Source organism: Pipistrellus kuhlii, unplaced genomic scaffold (assembly GCF_014108245.1).
Source record: "Pipistrellus kuhlii isolate mPipKuh1 unplaced genomic scaffold, mPipKuh1.p scaffold_m20_p_14, whole genome shotgun sequence".
NCBI classification, from domain to species: domain Eukaryota; kingdom Metazoa; phylum Chordata; class Mammalia; order Chiroptera; family Vespertilionidae; genus Pipistrellus; species Pipistrellus kuhlii.
The window spans coordinates 9,114,063-9,137,790 of record NW_023425449.1 but is presented as its reverse complement, the minus strand read 5'-3'; the positions used below and the strand labels follow the sequence as shown (position 1 = coordinate 9,137,790).

The 23,728-nt window shown below is 47.2% G+C and overlaps 1 protein-coding gene across 2 annotated transcripts in view; it reads left to right on the top strand.

Moving 5' to 3' along the window:
* The window catches only part of BAALC (BAALC binder of MAP3K1 and KLF4), a 41,963-nt gene extending 28,980 nt beyond the window's left edge, over positions 1-12,983 (top strand). For both annotated transcript variants that reach the window (XM_045581345.1, XM_036436650.2), the window contains exon 3: positions 11,475-12,983. In XM_045581345.1, the coding sequence (XP_045437301.1) occupies positions 11,475-11,479 (5 nt within the window). In that variant the 3' untranslated portion in view covers positions 11,480-12,983. The remainder of the gene's footprint in view (positions 1-11,474) is intronic.
* Positions 12,984-23,728: the final 10,745 nt, after the last annotated feature.

Below are 23,728 nucleotides of genomic sequence, written 5' to 3'. Positions count from 1 at the left end.
CAAGGATCGCCTTTCCCGTGTCAGGTCTCACCATCTTGATCTTGAGGACTGTAGGCCAGGCAGTCGGCCAGTTTTAGGGGTTGGCAGCATGGGGAGTAGATAGGGAAGGAGAGAGAGGACCAGGCGGGCTGTGCAAAGCCCCCAGGAGGAGGGACTCTTGCCGCAGAATGTTGCTGTTGGGAAGGAAGTAGGACGGTGGGGTCCCTGGCCTCGCTGGCATCCTTGCTGACCCTTGCTTCCTCTCAGCTCTGGTTGGGAAATGCTCCTCCCATGGGAATGAATGTCCTTGGGAGGCCAGCCCAGACTCAGCAGCCTCTTTCTCCTTCCACTCTCTGTCTCCCTCCTGCTTCCTCATCTTTCCCATCTCCCACCTCCATTCAAAGTCCACTGCTCACTGTATGCTCCACACTCATTTTCCCTCTCTCCCCTGTTATAACTTACTGGTCCTGTCCTCTCAGGCCAAGGCCCTCTGCTTTCTGAGGCACAACTGGTCATCTAATGATGGAATTCCTGCTCACATCAGTACACCACCTCTCTAAGCTTTGGTCAAAAGACCTGTTGCAACTTCAGCTCTAGCACTCAGTAAGGAAGTAGCCTTGCAGGAATCAATCTCTCAGAGTCTCAGGTTCCTTAGCCACACAGTGGAAATAATGCCAAAATGAGAGAGCAGATGGGCCTGCTCTTTGTAAACTGAGAAGCACTATAAGAAAGGCAGGATGGATGAACAGGGATGGTTGAGGCACACAGTGCCATAACCCAATTATTATTATTTTTTAAATATATTTTCATTGATTTCAGAGAGGAAGGGGGAGGGAGGGAGGGAGGGAGAGAGAGAGGGAGAGAAAGAAATATATATCAGTGATGAGAGAGAATCGTCCATTTGCTGCCTCCTGCAGACCCCACACTGGAGATTGAGCCTGCAAGTCAGGCATGTGCGCCAACCAGGAATCAATCCATGATCTCCATATGGTCCATAGGTCCATGCTCCACCAGTGAGCAATGCTGGCTGGGCCCATAACCCAACTACGTATACAAAACTGATGGTGGCCATTCAGATACAGTAGACGGTAATGGGTAGGGAGAAGATTTAAGGATCACAATGGCCCTTCCTGGGGATCCTGGTGCCTACATTGCCTGTGCATCAGCTGGCCTTCTAGAAGCCTAACCATCAGTGCTGTCTCCCAAGGCAGACTGGGCCCCACAGAACTACACTCAGAAGCTGCAGGATGGGCCCTGCCACCTGCCCCAAAGCCTAGCCTCCTCCCCACACTTGTGCCCTTTCCCTCTGAGCCAGGATGTGTGTGGTAGGGAGGAAGCCGCTGTGCCTGGTGCGTGACGTGGCGCACACATTTGCTTTTTCACCTCCCTGCCTGCCCCATCATCCATCACTGTAACATTGTGTCCTGAGGTTTACAGAACGCTTTTGGATCTCCTAGTTCGGTAAATCTTCCCAAGAGCGTTTTGCGAAGTAAACATCATCCTCATTTGATAGACAAGGAAACCGGGCTGCATTTAGTAATTGTCTGACCGGAATTTGCTGTGTAAGTGCTAGAGGTGGGCGCCAGTGACTTTGAATGAAACAGGCGACGATTAGAATGGGGGGCGGGGGTGGGCATAGAGATCTGAAAATACTTTTTGCTGAAGAAGAATGTGTATTAGTCAGCTATGGTCGTGATAATGCTGCATGACAAAGCCCTTCGACAGTCACGGGCTTAAAATAGCAATCCTTTTCCTCCTCATAGTCAGTGGCAACCTGACGGAACTCCAGGCCTCACAGAACCTTGTGTATTGTTCTGGGAATCGGGCCAAAAGAGCAGCAGCATTCTGAGGTATATTCTCCTCAAGACTCTGACTGTGTTGGGGCTCAGGGAAGGCTGCCCCAAAATATGCCACTTCGGCATATTGATTCTTCTTATTTATTTATTTTTATTATCGATTTCAGAGAGAAAGAGACAGATAGAAACATCAATGATGAGAGAGAATCATTGATTGGCTGCCTCCTGCACGCCCCCTATTGGGTATCGAGCCCACAACCTGGGCATGTGCCCTCGGCCGGAATCGAAACCTGGAACCCTTTAGTCCTCAGGCTGATGCTCTATCCACGGAGCCAAACCGACTAGGGCTATATTGTTTATTTTTTATTAAAGTTACTTAAGAAACAGATGGTGCAAAAAGAGCACGCTGACTGTCCTGGGTCTCTGAAAGCAGGAAATAAATCTCGTGTGTAAAGGTGCCCTCCCATCTGGAGGCAGGGAGACTGCTCATCGCCGAGATAGGGAAACTCCCGGCTGTGAGGGCTGTGTACACAGCGTTGCTTAGATCTCACTAATTGAGCGCCCAAGCTTACGTTTCTTAGTCTTGTCAGTTCTTCATGAATTTATGGTTTCTTTGTCTAAAAAAAAGTATAAAAGCTGCCTGCTTTGGTCATTTCTTCAGGTTGCGTTATCTGTGAGATCCCAGTAGATATGAACTTGATTTTCTCCTGTCAATCTGTCTCATGTCCATTTAATTCTTAAACCAGCCAGAAGAACCCGGAAATAGAAAATATTTTCCTCTCTGACAGCAGAAACCCAAGAGGGCGAAATCAAACTGTTCAAACACGTTTATGTCTCTGCTCACATCCTACCAACCAACCTCCTGTTGGCCAAAGCACAACACAAGGACAAGCCCTACAGCCATAGAGCAAGGACGCATACTCTGTCCCTGGTGGAGAGACAGGAGCAATAATACAACCTACCACATAGAACATACATACAGAGAAAACCACAAGTCACAGTTCAATGAATTAAACAAACAAAACAAAACATTTTTATTTATTTTAGAGAGGAAAAGGAGGGAGAGAGGGGGAGAGGGAGAGAAAAGCATCAATGGTGAGAGATAATCATTGATTGGCTGCCTCCTGCACGCTCCCTACTGGAGATCAAGCCCATAAACCAGGCATGTGCCCTTGATGGGAATCGAACCTGGGACCCTTCAGTCCACAAGCCAATGCTCTAGCCATTGAGCCAAACCAGCCAGGGCTCAATGGGTTTTATAAGGTGACACACCCATGTAGCCATCTTCCATATGAAGATATTATCACTACCCCAGAAATCCTCCTATGCCCTTCCCCAGTCACCACCGCCCCTCCCCCAACGTAACCACTTTCCAGCACTGTACTCCAGTTTTGCTTATTTTCAAGATTTTTATAAAGGCACTTATACAACATGTACTCTTTTGCCCGGTATTAATGCCAGTGGGAATTACCCATGTTGTTGTGAGTGGCAACATTTCCTCGTTTTCATATGTATATTTCATTCTACTGGAAGGACATTTGGGTTGTTTCCAGTTGGGGTTATTATGAACAATACAGCTATTACTATCTTGTTGTTGTTCATGTGTGTGTGTTTTAAATGTTAAACCTTTTAAAAATTGGGATTTATTGGGGTAACATTGGTTAATACCATTATGTAATTTTCAGATGTACAACTTTATAATACAGCTCTCTACTCCATTGTGCTCTCTGCCCCAAACCTAGTCTCCTTTCCTCCCCATACATTTGACCCCCCCTTTATCCTCTTCATCCTCTCCATACCCCTTTCCCCTCTGTAATCACTGTTCTGTTGTCCGTATCTATGAGTTTGTTTGTTGGTTCATTGCTGCTTTCTGTTTTACATACTACATCTGAGTGAAATCATACTGTTCTTGTCTTCTTCCATCCGACTTATTTCACTTAGTATGTTACTCTCAGGATCTACCCATGTTATCGGAAATGGCAACGTTTCATTGCTTTTATGGCTGAGGAGTCTTCCCTTGTACATACCACATCCTATGTGGAAGGACGCCTAGGTTGTTTCCATGTAACATTCTTGTGCATGCCCTTCTGTTGACATACACTTCTTTGGGGTACATATGTGGAGTGACGTTGCTGGCTCCGTAGGATGGGGATATATGCAACTTTGACAGACACTAACAAACAGTCTTCCAAAGAGGTTACACCAGCTGACACGCTCACCAGCGGCAAATGAATTCTGGTTATGGAATATAAGAGTTTAAAGCCAGCCTTGACCAGTTTGGCACAGTGGATAGAGCATCGGCCTGCAGACTCAAGGGTCCCAGGTTCGATTCCGGTCAAGGGCATGTACCTTGGTTTCGGGCATATCCCCAGTAGTGGATGTGCAGTAGGCAATTGATCGATGTTTCTCTCTCATTGATGTTTCTAACTCTCTATGCCTCTCCTTTCCTCCGTAAAAAATCAATAAAATATATATTTTTAAAAAGTTTAAAGCCAGTTAGTTGTGCTTAGTCCTCCTAGATGTAGCTTAGGCCGCTAAGACATTGCGATATTATCTCACTACAGTGACTCTGAAATGTTGATATTGTTGTCTCCCGTCCACAAATGGGAATAGCGACTCCGAGGTAGCTGGGGAAGAGCTCGTCCTCAGTCCACACTCACGTGCACTCTGGGATCTCCTGTTGTTACAAAGTCTGGCCCAGCGGAGCCAGGCCCTGGGACCACAGCAATGGCAGCAGCGGAAACTATGGCCAGGGAGTGAGGACCACACACACAAAGCACCAGAGGGCAGATGGCTCTTACTGATAAGCTGACCAGGCTGCTTTTGTGTTCACAGTTCAGTGAACAATGGCTACATTGAACTATTTCCAAGCTAAGATCGGGGAGCAGATAACTTCAGTGGTAAATGCTGCTCAATGCATCAGCGGTCTCCTAGGCTGCGAGCTCAGCAGCCACCAGATGTCCTGGGTCCCTGACGTGGCCGTGGCCAAGGTTTTCCATCGCAGGTGTCAGTTCACAAGACAGGTTACCTTGGATTTCCGTTTCTTTCAGCAGGGCCATCTCATATTGAAACAGCTCTCAGCTACCTAGAACCTGTCCAAGGACCTGGGCTTTCCTCCTAATCCATCTAGGGCCGTGGCCATACTCTTTCTTCCCGGCTTGTCTCGTAGGCTCTGGACCAAAGCTTCCTGCATTTTCAGCATCTCATAAAGACATAGAAAATAAGCAAGCAAGTGAACAATAAATATACACTGAGAGGCCAGATGGTGATGATCTCTGAACGCCTAATAATCTGGCCACTCAGTGTATATCCTATATAATAAAAGGCTAATATGCAAATTGCCCCCTCAACCAGGAGTTTGACCAGTAGGCAGGCCGGCCAACCATCCATGTTCCCTCCCCCTGGCCAGGCTGGCCGGACCCCACCCATGCATGAATTCATGCACTGGGCCTCTAATATACATATATATATATACTGAGTGGCCAGATTATTATATGTTCAGAGATCATGATAAGGTGGACACTCTGTATAATCAAGCCATGGTTAAAAAACAGGAAGTACAGAGTGTGAGAGAGGGTGAGATGGTCCTCCATTCCTATTATCTTAGGAAATCCAGCCATATTCCATAAAATCACGCACAGAACACCTCTGGGGAGATCAGAGCATAGGAGCAAGTGTTACTTAAAAAAAAAGAAAGAAAGTTGTTACTGATTTTAGGGAGACAGGGAGGGAGAGAGAAAGAGAAACATCGATTGGCTGCCTCCTATACGAACCCTAAGTGGGGATCGAACCTGCAACCTAGACATGTGTCCTGACCAGGAATCGGATGGGTGACCTTTCTGTGCACAGGATGACAGTCAACCAACTGGGCCACACCGGACAGGGCGAGCAAGTGTTGCTTTTCACTATGCCCCTCTCCACCCTGAATTTCCTTTGCCATAACTATGCGTTGTTTTTATGATTAGAATACTAGTTACACTGAAAAATTGTTGTCTGACAAATTGTAAGCTCGGCCTTTTTTTCTTAGTTGTCTGCAAAGGACTGAAAGGGGACCTACCATGTTAGGCATAGATATATTTGCAAAGTCAGCGTTAGCCTGAGAACGTCTGTTTCCATTTTGGGGGACAGTGAGGGAAGAGGCTGAGCAGGTGTAGGCCAGTCTTGAGTCCAGGCCTCCCCGGAGCAGCCAGCCCATCCCCACTTCCACCCTATTGAGCAGGGGCCTTGACTTTAAACCCCCCAGGGGAAAAAAAAAAAAAAAAAGTCCATCTGGGTTTGAGGCTACGGGGGAGATATCACAGTCAATCTGGTTCCCCTTGAGAGACTTCAGCCTATGAAGGACTCCTCATTAAAGAGGCAGGAGGAAGAGGACTAAAATCAATGATTCCCAGAGGACTCAACCTGCAGAAATTGAAACAAGGCCAGGGAAGAATGGAAAAGCTGTAAAACGGGGTGAGAAGCAGGAGGTGGCCCATTATCAAGCCGGTGGTGCTGAAACTCACAAAATGAGACTTTCAGAAGTGGGAGAAGGACTGAATGTGCAGAGGGCTGAAAAAGCTCAAGGTGCCAAACAGGCTTCTGTCATCACTGAGTTGGGAGCCATGAGATTTTTTTTTTTTTTTAAGCCAGTAATTACAATAAGGACACGTTTTCTTTTCCTGTCATTAAGTCCAGAGGGTGGGATGCTACATAAAAAGGTCTGGCTGGCTGGAAACCACATCAGAGGGGAAAACACCTGGGATAGACAAAATGCCACAGACCCGGAGGAACAGAACGGTATAATTATTTCGTGTATCTGCGTTGCTTTTTTTCTCACGGGAGGGCAGAGCAATGTAGTTCTCAGAACTCCTAGATAAAATAATCTGGCATTGTACCCTGTTTCCCCAAAAATAAGACAGTGTCTTATATTAATTTTTTCTCCCAAAGTTGCGCTAGATCTTATTTTCAGGGGATGTCTTATCTTTCCATGCGCTAGGTCTTATTTTTGGAGGATATCTTATTTTCGGGGAAACACGGTAGTTCCCCTTCTTTTTTCTTTCTTTTAAAAAAAAAATATATTTTATTGATTTTTTTTTTTTTTTTTTTTTTTTTACAGAGAGGAAGAGAGAGGGATAGAGAGCTAGAAACATTGATGAGAGAGAATCATTGATTAGCTGCCTCCTGCACACCCCCTACCGGGGATGTGCCCACAACCAATGTACATGCCCTTGACCGGAACTGAACCTGGGACCTTTCAGTCCACAGGCCGACGCTCTATCCACTGAGCCAAACCAGTTTTGGCTGTAGTTCCCCTTCTGTCTTCTTTCTCTCATTTGGGCTTGAAGCCTGAAGTGACCAGGTTGTAACTACATTGCAGTGATGACCGACCCCTAATAGGGGAGCTGCTGCTACAGGGGTGGGCACCTTCCCCCTGAGGCCTCAGACGCAAAAGCTTCTTCATTAAATGCTTCCGAGAAAACGCATTGTCATCCCAGGTGTTTAATTTTCGAAATACAATACCCTGTCATCATTTGAGAATGGATTTGCTTGTGGCATGGAACCTTCTGTGCCCATCGTTGGGAGACTTGATCCAGTTGGTACTTGATCCAAGTGCATGTCTTCTGGAGTTGCGATTATTGATGTTATTTAAAAGTATTGATAGTAATAGTTGTGTCTCTCTCACATCGATGTTTCTCTCTCTGTCTCCCCCCCTTTCCCTTCTACTCTCTCTCTGAAAATCAATGGGAAAACATCCTTGGGTGAAGATTCAGATTCACACACACACACACACACACACACACACACACGTGGGGGGGGGGAGTAGTAGTAGCAATAGTCATAGTTTCAGAAGAAGTAGAGTTTTCTACATAAATTTGGTTTGTTTGCCTGGCATCCTTTTGCGAGTATAATTAATGTTGATGGCTATCATTGGGGTGATTCACTGTCCTGGGGAGGCTCCCAGAATAGGGGACTGCCAGTTTTTTAAATTCTCTCCTGAGGATATGTTCTTGTTGATTTTCAGAGAGAAGAACAGAGAGGGAGGGAGAGAAACATCGATGTGAGAGAAACATCGATTGGTTGCCTCCCAATACACGCTCTGACTCGGGATCAAATCCACAACCTCGGTATGTGCCCTGACAGGGAATCGAACCTGAAACCTTTTGGTATGCGGGACCATGCTCTAACCAGCTTAGCCACCTGCCTGGGGCCTGGGACTTTCCGTTTAGAACAGGTCAGTCTTGGGTAGACCTGGAGAAGTTGGTCACCCTATTCATGCTAAGTGAGATGCATAATTCTCTCAGAAAAAAAACACACTAAGAATCGAGTATTATTTCCCCAATTTCAGGGAAGGGGACTGACTGAGTTTCAAAGCTTAGAGCAGCAGGTCTGTGATCGCAAAGGGATGGGTGGCAAAGCCTTGTACTCAATCCAGGTCTGTTTGGCTCGAAGCGTATCCCTTGAATAGTTCCCTTGTGCAGGCTTTTGCTGCACAGATTTAAGGTTATGCTTGAGGTTCCCACCACACATGTTCTCTGGCAGTTCTGGGAATGGCTGCCTCATAGCCTTTGACTCTTTACCTAAACAGGCTGGGAAATTAAGAATCAACCGACTGTTGAGTATTTGCTCAGATATTTAAGCTTAGAAAAACAGACTGAAACAGAGAGCAGAACATTTTCTGAACACGGTCTTTACTGACTGTTTGTGAGACCTTGCCAACCGCTCGAAGGAAAGCAGCAAGGCCGTTCAGAAACGTTACATTTCCGTCCTGGAAACTCTCGGCCGTTTAGGGGAAACGCTGCCGTCAGCCTGGCCCACTTCAATAAGGCCTCTGTGTCCCCCCGCCAGGCCCAGTCCTCGGCGCTTCCACGCGAGAACACCTGAGCTCAGATGGAACTAGCCCCGTAATTGCCACACTTTTCTTCAGGAAACCAGTGTGGCTGTGGGGCTGTATGACGTCGCTGCTGTTAGGGAAACATAAACCCGTAGGCGGCACTGCTGGCCCTGGTGCCAGCTCAGGCGTGAAAGAGCCGAGTGTAGGCTGACTCCTGAGACAGCGCTGACCACGGCTGTGAAGCAAGGGGACACGGACACAGGTGGCGCTTGTACGCCCCTCCATCCATGTACTCAGCCAGAGTCCAACACAGAGCCTGCTGTGTCCCAGACCGAGCTGGGCACTGGGGGGCGTGAAGAGGAGAACAGTGAAATCCTTTCTCATGCAGCCAGTGAATAATACTAACATTGCATGTAGTCAAAATCACCCTTAAATACCCCTCAAATCACCTAGCCCGGCCGGTGTAGCTCAGTGGTTGAGCGCCAATCTATGAACCAGGAGGTCACGATTCGATTCCCAGTCAGGGCCCAGGCCCAGGTTGCAGGCTCCATCCCCAGGGATGGGTGTCCAGGAGGCAGCTGATCAACGTTTCTCTCTCATCATTGAATGCTTTTGTCTCTCTCTCCCCCTCTCCCTTCCTCTCTGAAATAAATTAAAAAAAAATTTTTTTTTTAAATCACTTATAGTATGACCTTAGGTCATGTTCCTTAGAAGCAGGGTCTGCAATCAGGATTCTCACCCAAGTGATTGAAAGTCTCCGGTGAGCCCAAACCAGTTTGGCTCCGTGGATAGAGTGTCCGGTCTGCGGACTGAAAGGTCCCAGGTTCGATTCCAGTCAAGGGCATGTACATTGGTTGCGGGCACATCCCTGGTGTGGATGTGCAGGAGGCAGCTGGTCGATGTCTCTCTCTCATCGATGTTTCTAGCCCTCTATCTCTCTCCTCTCCCTTCCTCTCTGTAAAAAAAAAAAAAAAAAAAATCAATAAAGTATATATTTAAAAAAAGAAAAGAAAGAAAGTCTCAGGTGAAACCAGTACGAGTGAGGAAGCAGGGTGGGGCCGAGGACCAGGTTCAGCAGACACATCAGCCCAGCGAACGGCGACAGCTCAGCCTCAGCCTGATCCCACGGGAACTCCGAGCATGAGTGGCACCAGAGATGCGTACTCCTGGAGGCAAAGTGTGTTCTTGTGTGTTCCCTACCATCAGGCATTGGCCGGGGCCACCTCCAGGAATTAGGGTGAAACCTCTTGGGATCCAATCAGAGGCAGGCAGGGTGCTGCTGTGAGCAGTGAGCAGCCGAAACTCACCGCGGCCGGTGGGATGGATGGACCGGCCACGTCCAGCGCCGTCACCAGCAGCAGCCACCTGGCGGGGTCTGTGCGACATGACAGAAGCCTGCACGTCATCGGTTAATAAAGACCACAGAGCGGTTTCTTTTTCTCCAGGGGAGCACAGCCCACCGTGTCTTTGGGAGCACTCCCGATGAAGCAGTTGCCTCGCGTGCAGGGGCTGTAGTGCATAAACAGCACGCATGTGTCGTCAGTAACTCACACCCGCACGGGGAGATGCTCATGCCTTGGGAGCTGGTCGTGCAGATCAGAGCCTGCCTGAGTTTCCCAGGAAGCAGACTCGGAGATGACATGAGACAGGATCTATACCGTGTGGGGGGAGGGCTGGAAGCAGGAGCTGGTGGAGGAGAAGCTGAGCCATAATGCAGACCTGAGGACAGCCTCGGCCGACCCTCACTCCCCCTGCCCCACCCCATGCGGATCTCTTAGATAATCCGCCTGTTGGAGATAAACCAGGCCTTCTCTGGGCCAAAGAGCCAGGCTTTTGTCCGCCTGCCTCTGCCCCCACTCCTCGGTCCACATTGGAAAGGGGAAGGCCTCTGCAGGGACAGCGGGAGGCTCTTTGCTGAATGTGTCCTCTGCAGCTGGACAGCCGGTCCCTGGGTGGGAGTGTGGCCCGTCTCTGTCTGCCTCGGTGAAGACACTCACAGGGCGAGTCTCACACTCGCTCCAGGCACAGAGCCAGTGAGCGGGAGGCACAGAGGCTCTCACCAGCTAAAGTTTCCTCTCTAAGGGGGCGGGGGCGTGCATATGGTTGAAGAACTTACAGTTTAGTCAACATTTTAGTATTTAATACGAAGTCTGGAATTTTATCCTTAGAGTATCTTCACTTAGAAGAGGATACACTGTCCTATTTTTTTTTTTTACTTATTATACCATGTTTCCCCGAAAATAAGACATCCCCTGAAAATAAGACCTAGCACAACTTTGGGAGAAAAAATTATAAGACACTGTCTTATTTTCGGGGAAACAGGGTACTTACTAAGTCTTTTTTTTTTTCTTTCATTTTTATTCAGTTACAGCCATGGCCTAAGCACCTTCCATGAGTTATCTTATTTAATCCTTATAATAGCCTTCTGTGAAAGGTACTGTTATGAATCCCCGTTTTACAGGCAAGGAAACTACAGGTTGGAGATGTTAGGAAAAACCTGTCCATTGTAAAATTATATAGTCAGGATGTTAGTCAAAGTCTGCCCGACTCCAAAGCTCAAACCCTTAACTACTGAAACCAACTGGGGAACCTTTCTCGTTACCCTCTGATGGACCTCTGCTTATGCGTTCACTCCCTCGGGAGTGTTGTACTGAGCACGCCCCATGCCAGGCTCTGTGGTGTGAGAGATTCCCCAGAGAAGCCTACGAGAAGGAGCACACGCACATAGGTTCCCGGGGGCCATCCTTCCCGCCTCTGCGTGTGCGTGTGCGTGTGCGTGTGCGTGTGCGTGTGTGTGTGTGTGTGTAACCCTCTCGGGAGACTAACGCAATGGGAGGCCTCTGGCTGTCTCCTGGGCACTCACTTCCCTGTGCTGCCCTTTTTAACAGGCTAAACGAGATGCGAAGTGAATGCCTGCAAAGGAAGTCACCATCAGTGTCACAGAGCAGCACCTGGCAGGAGGAGGGAGTCGAGGAGTCACAGAGAACTGTGCCCGCTAGGGCAGATGGACCTCTCCGGTGCCCATCTCCTACTGGTTGGATCCCACGAGGAACCTGGAAGAGGAGGGTGCCCCTGCCGAACGTGGACGCTGCCGAGGGCCTCGAGAGACTGTCTGGCCCAGCACCCGACAGCTGCCCGAGCTCTCCGGACGTTCCCAGCCTCCTGGTTTCCGCATAAATGTGTTGGCACAGGGCTCACGTAGGCTAATAGGCTGCAAATGAGCAGCTCAGTTTGCTGCCTGGCAATGCCTGCACTCAGGTCTGGCTTGGAAGGGCTGAGCTAAAGCCACAGGCCGATTGATGAAGCAGAGAAAGTAGAAAGGGGTGGGAGTCACGTGTCAGCTCCACGCTCCCCTGGCCACGGGAATGTGCATCCTCTCTGGCAGGCCTGTCCTTGCTTTCTTTTTGAATGCCGCCATCACCAAGCTTGCTGCGTGCGATTAGACGTTGGCTCTCACCCAAGATGCATGAGAAATCAGGAGACAGGGAAACTCCCCGTCATTCTTGTTTCCCGAGCTCAAAGCCCGCCAACACCCCGGTGTGTCTTCGGGGGGTGGTCTCTATGATGCAGTCACACCCGTTTCTCAGCCTTCAATGCCCCCGTCCCCATGCTGGTGTCCACATCGGCCTTTCAACCATCATATCACGGCCGCTGCAGTCGGTGCATCCAACCAAGGACGCCCCTGGGGGCTCAGCCAGACATTGCATCTTTCATAGCTTTCCGGGTCCCTTCGCTCGTGTTCTCCAGTGTTCTCTCTCGCAATCGGGGCACTTGCAATTGTTATTGAAAGAACGGACGCCGCTCACCAGCGGGAGATGATCAGACCAGGTTGGCTGTACACAGGGCTTCCCTTACCCTCTCCCTACGCAGCCCCAGGACGCTGCCATCTGCAGAGGAATCGCTTTAGAAAGTCAGTACCTGGTGGACGTGCAATCACACTGACATTAGATTGACATGCACTGTGTTAGAAATCAGGTAGCTGATGCAGAAAAAAAAAATTTTTTCCCTCTAGGAATATGCATTTCTAGAATTTCTTTAAATGATGAGACTTGCCTCCAAAGTCATGTAGCAAGGGTAGCAAGGGCTTGGGAAAGATAGGCCTGAAGTTGTACCAAATGCTACCAGTAAGCTGCATGGGTAGCAGACATGGCAGCCTGCTGCTGTGTGCTTATATAACACGGTCCAGACAATGGGCATCAGCAGGTTCCAGTCCAGATCCTCCGTCTCCTTACCTGCCCACTCTGTTATGCCTCGAACACAAATGGGCAGTGTCACTTCCTCCTCTTCTCCTTCAGTAGGTTGTATGTTTATTCATGAAACGTTAAATGCCAACCTGGAGCCAGGGACCTCACAGATGCTGAGAGGCTGGCGTCTGGCCAGTCGCCATCATATATCCCGGACCTGACCGTGGGCTTACTACGCAGAGACAGACGGAGACACTGAGGCCTCGTGTGTTGTGAATCGCTCTGTAGTGTGATCTCACTTTAAAATATATATATATTGATTGATTTCAGAGATGATGGGGATCAAGCCCACAACCCGGGCATGTACCCTTGACTGGAATCGAACCTGGGACCCTCCAGTCCGCAGGCCTACGCTCTATCCACTGAGCCAAGCCGGCTAGAGGGCTGACCGCACGTGTGTATTCAGGACAGGTTTCTGTCTTGAACTCTGGTCACACGAGACGTTCACCATTCTTAGAACTACAGTTTCCTCAGATCTCTGTCACTTTCTGATTCTTTGAGAAAGGGCTTTTCAGCAACTTCATGTTTTGAAATGTTTAATAATAATAATAATAATTATAATTAAATAAAAGCAAAACCTGTGACTCCTATGTCCCCACCGGCATTACCGACCAGGAGCCCCAGCTGCCACAGGAGGGCGTGGCTCCTGCAAGTTCAAGGGCTCACTGTCCCCGAGCTTCTGCCCTGTGTGTGTGTAGAGGGTGTTCCTTCACCCGGCACTGCTGTCAGCCGCAGGCTAAGCCTCGTTTCTCCGCACAGCCTTGTTGTTCATCACTGAGCTGCTCCATGTTGCTTGGGATCGATCCGCTGGAGAGGGTGTCTCCGTGTAACAGAGGGACAGCTTCTCACCCCCCGGGGCAGAAGGTGATAGATGGCGTAGGTGGCCCACCCCTCTGCAGAGCAATCTGGATGCCACCGAGACCATTCCTGAAATGCTACTGGAGATTTGTCTGGCAATCTTTTCATGTGTATGTGGTGCGGGAACGGATTCTTATCACCCTATGAGCATAACACTTTCTATCGCAAAGTTTGTGTCAATAAAGTCATCGGTTTCAAACATACGGACAGTTACGAAGAATCTTTACTGAGACCTTACATGTGTGTGTAGAGATGCTTAGATTTTTTTTTTTTTCACGTTCAAGCAAAGACCGCTCACATAAGTGATCCCTGTGACTCCTCCGAAAAGCCTCATGAGGTGGGAAAGAGAATACTGTTAGCGCCAGGTTACAGCCATAAAAGTATGTATGGTCCACTCAAACGGTAGGTGATGGAGCAGGTGTAAGTGAGGGAAGTTGGTCTGCAAATCCAGTGCTTCCCCCACCATAGAGCATGGTACCCCTCTCCTGCCAAGAAGGGCTGGCATGGCTGGGAGACTCAGCCACGTGGGGAGGAGGGGAGAGGTTATCACGGAGCTGAACACAACACTGAGCCCACCTCTAAGGTGGTGGCGCAGTAACTGGAGCTCTTGGAGGGGGGGGGGGTGTTGTGTGTGGCTCAGGCTCCCTTCTCTACCCCTACCTCCCTAGAGGGCTGACTCTGACCTACTGTGATAGGGGCACCTTTAATGAAGATCAGAAAAAAGAGAGACTTCTCTGGGATTTGAAGGATTGGACTTGCACCCCTCAGAATTGCTGCTAAGACCTACAGGGGAGGGAAACCATGGCAACCAGGGACCTCTCTGCTCTGCCAATGCCCCAAGCAGTCCTTGGATACATGGACGAAGGACTGGATACTCACCCTTTTCCTGCCCCACCTCCCCAGCTGTGCTTCCGTTCTCCCTTCCTGGCTAAGCCCTGCTAACCTTCACCTCTGTGACCCTCTAACTCCTGGGGAGGGTGACCTCGGAAGGACGGTGGGATGCGGGATTTTCAGGGCTGAAACCATGCAAGGCCAACTGATCACCTGTTATTCCTGAGCCAATGATCTCCCAGCCGTTTTCTCCTTTGGTGATGGCCGCTGAGACAGAAGCGATTACAGTCAGTGACTTTTTGTTTATTCTTGTCTTCAAAGGACAAGATTGTTTTCATTCTGTTCAATTTTTCCCCCCTGTCAATGAAATGTTATGATTCATTTAGAAGGAGCTGCAGCTTTTCCTGAGAGGAAATTACGGAGCAGTAATTGCCAGCTTCTTCCTGCTCCCCCTGGAATAATCAGAGCAGCAAAGGGAGTCATTCTGACGGCGCCACATGATTAACCACGATGGCAGTGCTGAAACCTAAGCTGGTAGGAGAGGGGCAGGAGGTAGTAAAGTTCCCCAAACAGAGCTGCCTCTCCCTGCCTCAGCTACTTCTCCCGAGCAGCTACTCCTCCTGACTCTTCTGCTCACAATGCTGTAACATCCTTTCTCTCCCACGCTCTGCCTTTCTCTCTCCCTTCCTCATACCACTTCCTAGCCCTGTACCTTTGTCCTCATCCGTGGGTCTTGCAACTCACAGTCCGCAGCCCACTCTTCACCAAACTGCTCAAAACAGAAACTCTGTTTTCACATCTTGTCTCTTCCACTTTCCAACTGCCTTTTCCGCTCAGGGAATCACAGCCACCACCTTCCCTTGGTCACCACGCCTCCTGGATTTCTGCAGAAGTCTCCTTACCTCTCTGCCTCCTCCCAACCTGCCTCTAACCCAGACTCCATGCTGCTGGCAGAATTGCCTTTCTAAAACGCACATCTGACCGGAGCACTCGCTGCCCTCAAAACGGAGACTCCACTCAGTCTGGCTTCTAAGTATCTGCTTCACAGCCTGGTTCCTCCCATCACCTCGGGTCAGTGTCTCCATCAGATCGGAAGCCGTGTTTGAATCTTCTCACTGGGAAAAGGAGAGAGGACCTTCTGTCTGGGATTGCTCCATTTGTGGCAGGGGCCCACGAGATGACTTAAGAAAATGTCCTCAGCTTCCATCTCTCTCCCTCCCGTCCAGCCTAACCCTGCTGCACAGTGAATCTTCCAGAGCCATGGTCGGCAAACTCAGAAACGGAGGTGTTGAAACGAGGTCCTACTTGTGGCTGGGAAGCCACTCTTACCTGGTCCCTCCCGCCTTTAAGATGCCCTTGTGTCTGGTGCTTGGGAGCCAGGCTGCTGGGCCACACCGGGCAGTGGTCAGGAGAAGCCGAGGGGCTCCGGGGATTGCACAAAAGGCTGGGGGTTCTCTCACTCTCCCGCCAGCTCTGTCTACTCCCGAGGCCACCTGGAGGAAATAGCTTCCATTCCTACCCTGAGTTCAAGATGGAGAAGACACTGCTGATTGCATTTCTGACAACAGCAAGTCATCGCTGGATTGTATAACTGTGATAAGGTTGCCGTCTCTCAGCCCTCATGAGTGGGGAGGGCACCTATCACACGAGATTTATTGCCTGCTTTCGAGGGATGAAGGAGAGTCAGAGAGTTCCCTTCATTCCTGCTCCTTCTCAGGAGATTTTAGCTTGAAATAATTATATGCCACTGTGGGATGTCCTGGGGCAGCCTGCCATGGGCTCCAAACAGTAGGAAGTATACACCTATTTTTTTTTTAACCCTCACCCAAGGATATTTTTCCATTGATTTTTAGAGAAAGAGAAAGACAGCGAGAAATATCTGAGAGAAACACATTCATCGATTGCCTCCTGCGTGACCAGGGCCCAGGCCAGGGAGGAGCCTGCAACCATGGTATGAGCTCTTGACCAGAACCGAACTGGGGATCCTTGGGTCTGCTTGCCCCAAGTTATTTTTTGCCATGCCTTTTCTTTTCTTCCTAATTGCTCTGTCCACTAAGCCAAACCAGCGAAAGCAGAAGTACAGAGCTTTAAAGAACAAAATGGTGTTTGAACATACCACGCAGAACAGATACCAAACTTTCATGCTTTCATTTTGGCCAAAGGGAACTCACCCCAGATATGGCCGCTCCTCCTCCAGACCCCCGTTTTGCCCACCGAAGTGGAAATAGCTCTGAGGTGGCTCTCCAAACATCCTGACATGAAAGCTGGGCCGGGAGACAGTGCCACCCAGGCCACCGGGGAACAATGAGAGCCCTGCTTGCGAGAATGTGACTCACGCTCCACGTTACGTCGTTGAGGGCTCAATGTGACCTTCTCTGACAATGAACCTGAGATGCCAGGAAAAACCCTGGGCAGGCAGAGGGAGGCAGGGACAAAGAATCCAAAGGGCAGAGGAGTAAGAGCGGGATTGGAGAGAGAAGTGGGAAGAAAGAGCATGAGCCGACACCTGAGATAAGTCAGGGGATGTGGAACATGGCCCAGGTGATTGTGTTGTTGGACATCAGCTGAGCAGAGAGTCTGAACAGTTCGGGGATTCTGGGTCAGATCTTTTTCCTCTCAGCACCAAAGAATGAGGAGCTGGCCCAGCACAGGCAATGACTCATCTGGGCCTTGCCTTCCCTCCCCATTGCTAAAGGATGTAGATATCCACACTTCGCCTCTCAGCAGAGCAAATTACCACGGGCAATTTATTTGCAAGAAATAAATCTCTAAGTCATCTCTTTTTAAAAGAAAAGGGGCTAAAATTTTCCTATAAAATGTTACGTACATACAAGGATATGTTTGATAGCATAAAGTGTGGTCTCAGGGCGTGGGCTCAGGAGGAGGATGGATTGATGGTCAAATCCCAGCTCCTCAGGTACAAGGAAATAGCTACGGTGCTAAGGCTCAGTTTTCTCATCTGTGTAATGAATGAAAATGAGAAAAGTGCACATTGACATCTTAGATTTAATGTCCGGACAAAGTGCTGGACACAGAGTTGTCACTCCGAGGGAATGTTGCCCATTTAGAGTTGATGGCATATGGTCTGCAAAGCACTTAGAGTGGTGCCTGGCACATAGTAGATATTGATGAAGCCTCGGCCGTGATCATCAATGCCATTGCCATCCTCCTCTTCATCACCATCGTAGCCTGGTTTTCATCACCTCTGATGATGTGTAGTCCCAAGTTATTTTTTTGCCATGCTTTTTCTTTTCCTTCTAGTTGCTAATGAATTTTCCCTAGTATACATTATATGTATTTTCTGTTTCCCCAAATGACTCAAAAAAATATTAAGCAGCTCCACGCAGCCACAAGATAATAGCAAATTTATTCTAACTATTCGATATATAGGCTTGCTAATGAATGTTTCCAGATGGTATCTGTAATGACAGTTCCTCATGATACCCATGGCCTGACAATTGAGACTTTCCCAAATCATCTTGTCTATATTCTGTGACACAGAAATGTATTGGATTTGGCCAAGGTTCATCGTCAAAGTTGTCCTCTACTCTAATTCTAGCCTAGGAACCCCACACCATGCCTTCGTTGAGAGGCGGAATGAGTCTCTCCCCGGGGAGAAGCCCACTGGGTTTCTCATTGGTGCAACGGGATGCCAGCATTTCTCCCGCTGGTCTGCTTTCCAGAGCATCTGCTCTCAAAGAGCGTCTCTCGCTGCCAGTATTCCAGAATCTTGTAAGAACAGATAGTGTACGTCCGATCTTTAGCTTCTATGAAGCCCTACGGAGAGTATGCTACATGGCACCATTGTATCACATTGAGTCCAAGGCCTCTGAATATTAATGACTGATACTTATTGATCACTAGCTAGAACAAGGCACTATGTAAATACTCTGCATTCATTATCTTGCTTAATTCTCAAAATAATTATTTGAGGGAGAGACTCTTACTATCTATCCCCTTATGGCTGACACTGTGGATTGGCTATGCCAAAGGAGTTTATATCCCTTTCCTCCTTTTTTCATGACTGACATGCTGATGTGAGGATGATGGTGCAGCAGTCATTTTGCAACCATGAGGCAACCAGCATGGAGACAGGGGCTCTGGGTGAAGAATGCCAAAGCAGGAAGACAGAGGGAGCCTGGACCCAGACCACGTTGTACGAAACAGGAAATGAGAGCTCCATAAATTTGTGTGATGTGACTGGTAAATTTCAGAGACAGGATTTGTACCCAACGCTGCCCAACACCAGTGCATATGCTTTTCACCACAAAAGCACCTGCACTGCTCTCTTCATTGTTGTATTTCCAGCAGTTCTCCGTGGCTCATCCTTTCCACACTACGTGTCAGAGAATCCTGGGAGTATTCATAGGTGAACCTCAGAAGAAAAAAAACCTGTGGTAAAATTAACACTGCATCAAATAGTCCTGCCCTCCCCCGACCCACCCCCATCCCTACCTGCACAACAATATACCCAAGTTTCCAAGAAATCCTACAACAACAAAAACCTGCTGGACTTTGATGAACTCAGTGGTTCCCAAACTCCTTTGAACAGGACAGGACTTTTTTTTTTTTTTTTTTTAATGACATTCCATCATTTCCTTCAGAACACTGTTCCTTGGAACACCCATGTGGGAGGCCCTTCCCTGCATTTTGATGAAGAGCCATTTCCTCAGTTTTGGTTTAAAGTAAAACAAAGTGAGTCACAGCAACTTGCTGCTCTGTGAATTGCTGAGAGGATTTTTCCCCCCTCACTATGCTACTCAGGCCCCCACGGAATCCCCGATGATGAATTTCTCTGGGAATCTGGGGCCAGGACAAAGCATGCCCCCCCCCCCCCCCCCCCCGAGGAAGCCATCCGCTTCCTTTCTTTGATAGTGAGAATGATGTGACATGGTGCTTTCTCTTTTGCTTCGGCTTTCCAGAAGCTCAGAGACAAATGGGAAGCCACCGTCACTGTCTCAGGTTCCTGAGGTTTATGTTCTTCTATTTCCTTTGATCTGACCTTGATTTCCCTCTTTTTTTTTTTTTTTTAATCCTGATTCGGTGTTTTAATTTTATTGTTATTATTGTGTATGTCCTTGTGAGCGAAATGATATTCCTTGTGGAATAGGTGGAGTATACACATACTAATTCAACTAAAAATATCAAAACTATCCTGAAAAGATAGGTCACATGGCCTCCTGGACAGAATGGTTGTGCCCATGATGTATGATCAAAGAACCAAATCAATTTATTTACTGTAAAGCTTGAAATTACGTCTCATGAATGTGTAGTAAAAGAAGTAATTTTTCGCCAAAGCCGGTTTGGCTCAGTGGATAGAGCAACAGCCTGCAGACTCCTTCTTTTGCCTAATTTCCCCAACCTGGCCAGCTCTGTGCAGCTGAACTGGAGCTCGTTTCTGGGAGCTAAGCCTAGCCCTTCCAGAAGTTCTTCAAAAGCACTCAATGTTTTATATTAAATCCCTTTCTGCTAAACTCAGTGAAAAAGTGTTGTTCTATGTAGCTGACTCCTGACTGATAAATCATGGGATCCTTGAACAGAGGGTTTGAGAAACAGTAAAAGAAAGAGGAAAGGAGTTTGTGTATGTTTCAGGGACCATGGGGAGAAGGAACAGCAGAGATTTCCTAAGGGCAAAAGCCTGTCTATACCCCACCTCAGCCATTTACGAGCAAAACACATATAAAGCCAGTTATAGAAAACCATATCAATACACTCCTGAACAATTGCTCCAGTCAGCAGAGAAGTGACGTCATCCTTCCTCTCAATCAGAACAATGAGCCCGTCTCTGACTCTGTGTACAAGAAAAGCATTTCTCTAGCAGGTGGAAGTAAACAGGTTTGGCCTCATGCTGATCTTCCTGCTGTCTGAGTAGCTGCCCCCAGTACAATGTCTTACCTCAGAAGAGTAGAAATCTGAACACTGGACACAGTGAAGTCCCCTGAGCCCCGTGAAGATGGCTATAAGATTACTAGAACCTGGGTCCAAACATAATTAGAAGAGTCCCCTAAATTCTCACATATCTCCAAAGAAATCAATGATAAAGCTGTTCCCTTTGAACTTTTATTTAAGCCTTAAAAAAGTAATTCATGCCCTGACCGGTTTGGCTCAGTGGATAAAGCATGGGCCTGCAGTCTGAAAGGTCCCAGGTTTGATTCCGGTCAAGGGCATGTACCTTGGTTGCGGGCACATCCCCAGTAGGGGGTGTGCAAGAGGCAGCTGGTTGATGTTTCTCTCTCATCGATGTTTCTAACTCTCTATCCCTCTCCCTTCCTCTCTGTAAAAAAATCAATAAAATATATTTTAAATTAAAAAAAAAGTTGCCAGTTTAATTCCTGGTCAGGGCATGTGCCACAACCACCAGGAGCCGAGTCCGATGCAATGAACAAAAGAGCCTTTTCCATGCTAGCATGGGCTCTTTCCCACTCACGCCGGCAGCATGGCGGAAGAGAGCGAATTTCTCCCAGTCCGGGGTTTTACTCTGGTCAGTGGTGATGTCACTGCCTCGGCTAACCCTGATTGGGCTGGGTCCAGTTACAAAATGGAGGATAACTCCACCCGCCCCACAGTGGAGTCAGGAGCTCATCCTCGCCCCACCGTGCCCTCTCACTTTCAAATGCCCGCAAGGTAGATAATTATCTCTATTTTCTGTCTGCATAAAATGGGATTCTAAGCGTTTGTAAAAGCCACACAGGTACTAAGATTCAGATTTGAACTGACTTCCGATTGGAACTGAGGGCCTGTCTGGCTCCAAATCATTTTCTCTTCCTCCCACACCAAGTGGTTTCTAGTAACATGATGGTGGGGCCCTCATGATGGGATTAGTGCCCTTATACAAGAAAACAGGAGGGAGCTCTCCCGCCCCCCCCCCCCTCGCACTCCCCCCCTCCCTTTCTCCATACATAGACACTGAGAAAAAGCCACACAGCAAGAATGTGACTGTCTACAAGCCAGGAAGAGAGCTCTTCCCAGGAACCAGGTCAGCCAGCACCTTGATCTTGGACTTCCCAATCTCCAGAACTGTGAACATAAATTTGTGTTGCTTAAGCCACCCAGGCTATGGTATTTAGTATGGTAACCTGAGATGAGTAATACAAGTTATAACAGTTATTATTCAGAAAACAAAGGCTCTTTGGCTCCTGCTTCTGTGACTAAATAATATGTCAACAAACATCTAAAGTACATCATAAACTTGCTTAATACATGGACTGTGTTTGAGACAGAATTGAGGCAAAGATATAAAAGCATTTTGTTAATTGTGAAATACTGAATAAATGCCAAGTTATTACCAATTAAGCTAAGAAAGTTTTATTCACTTTTTTTTTTTTAAGTTCATGTTGAAAAATATCAACCAATTCCCAATTCAGTAGTTCCATGACAGTATTTATTGGTGCCATCTGCTGGAAGTTCCTGAAAAATTGATGAGGTGAAGATGAACAAAATGATAAGTGGCACGCCTACATTGTATTTTAAGTACATGTATTTCTTACATATTAAAATTAACGTAGGCAAAGTTTCACCTAAAATCTCAAGCTGAGAAATAAGCACTGGACAACTGTTATCTTTCCTTCCATATTTTTTTTTATATGTATGGGTGTGCACATATTTGAAACCATTCTGTGTATAGAATATTATATCTGGTTTTTTTTTTCTTGTGACCATTTTCCATAAGTTTAAAAATTAGCAAATACAGGGTATGTTAATAATCGGGTTATTGCTATGAGCAACTAAGGATCCAATCGCTGATCATATTGCTGGTTTGCTGGGATAAGGGCTCCCTGAGCTCCCTACCCCATTATTTTGGAAGCCTTACCTTATCCTTCTTCACTTTTCCTTTCCTGACCCACAGTTGGAGGGAGGAGTATGAGTAGGTAGGCAATCAGTGGTCAAATGTATTCCTTTGGAAAGGTTCTCTTGAGCAAATATTAATAGTAGGAGAGTTCATGCTCTAGGACCTTCCCCGTCTCTGTATCTCAAGTTCCTTTAACCGTTAGTGAATAGTATTAACTCTGAATGTGTTTAGTAGAGTAGGTGTCTGTTATTGTTATTTGGTCTAAGATCAACTGATGAATCACAGACTTCACCTAACAACTTGTTTTGGCCTTTCTAAGAAATCTGGTTTTAGGTAGGTAGACAAAAATTTAGAGTGAGAGGCAAGTTCAAGGGCAGATCTGTAACTCCAGAAGTTTGTAATAAAAAAATTATATATATATATATATATATATATATATATATATATATATATATATAATTTATATATATATATATATATATATATATATATAATTGATTTTTTTTATTTTTTATTTTATTTATTTATTTTTTTTACAGAGAGGAAGGGAGAGGGATAGTTAGAAACATCGATGAAGAGAAACATTAATCAGCTGCCTCCTGCACACCTCCTACTGGGGATGTGCCCACAACTAAGGTACATGCCCTTGATCGGAATCGAACCTGGGACCTTTCAGTCCACAGGCCGATGCTTTATCCACTGAGACAAACCGATTAGGGCAGAAGTTGGTAATTTTTAAAATTATGTGAATAATAATTTCTATCAATGGAAAAGCCATATATTTTGTTCTCAAATTATTTTGCTTAGGCACTAGCTCTAGTTAATAACCACTCTACTTTTGGCCTACGTAATAATTACTCTACTTTTGGTTAAATTCTAAGTCTTTTTAATTTCCTTTCCACCATAGCTTAGAGGTTAAGAACTTGCCGTCTCCTGTTTTGTTCCCAGGGTTGATTTTTCTGATAACATTATGACATGCCAGAGGCTTCAACCATCACAAATTGCACTGTATGTGTATGCCTGACTATTCCTTATCACATTCTTAAAGGTAAGAAAGATTTATAAATGCTTTACAATAGTTCTAATGCATTGCAAGGGTTATTGCAAAATTGCAAAATATTTTGTGCACAAACCAGCTCTCTGTCTCACAATCTCTTCTGCTCTTCAGGTGGGTTAGGGGGGCAGACTAGCATCTGGATACTCACTTCTTCACACAAATAACACTGATATGGCCTACATAGCGTCCGCCGCTTAGGGAACAACATTCCATTTGAGGATGGCAAGGCTTGCGCAAGACAGAACTCTCCTTGCAATGGCGTTGAAGGGGTATTGTAGCTTGGTTCAAGTCAGAAACTGCTCATGAGACACAGCTGGGAGTAGCGTAATTCTATCATGAATGAGGGTAAAACTCTTTTCTACT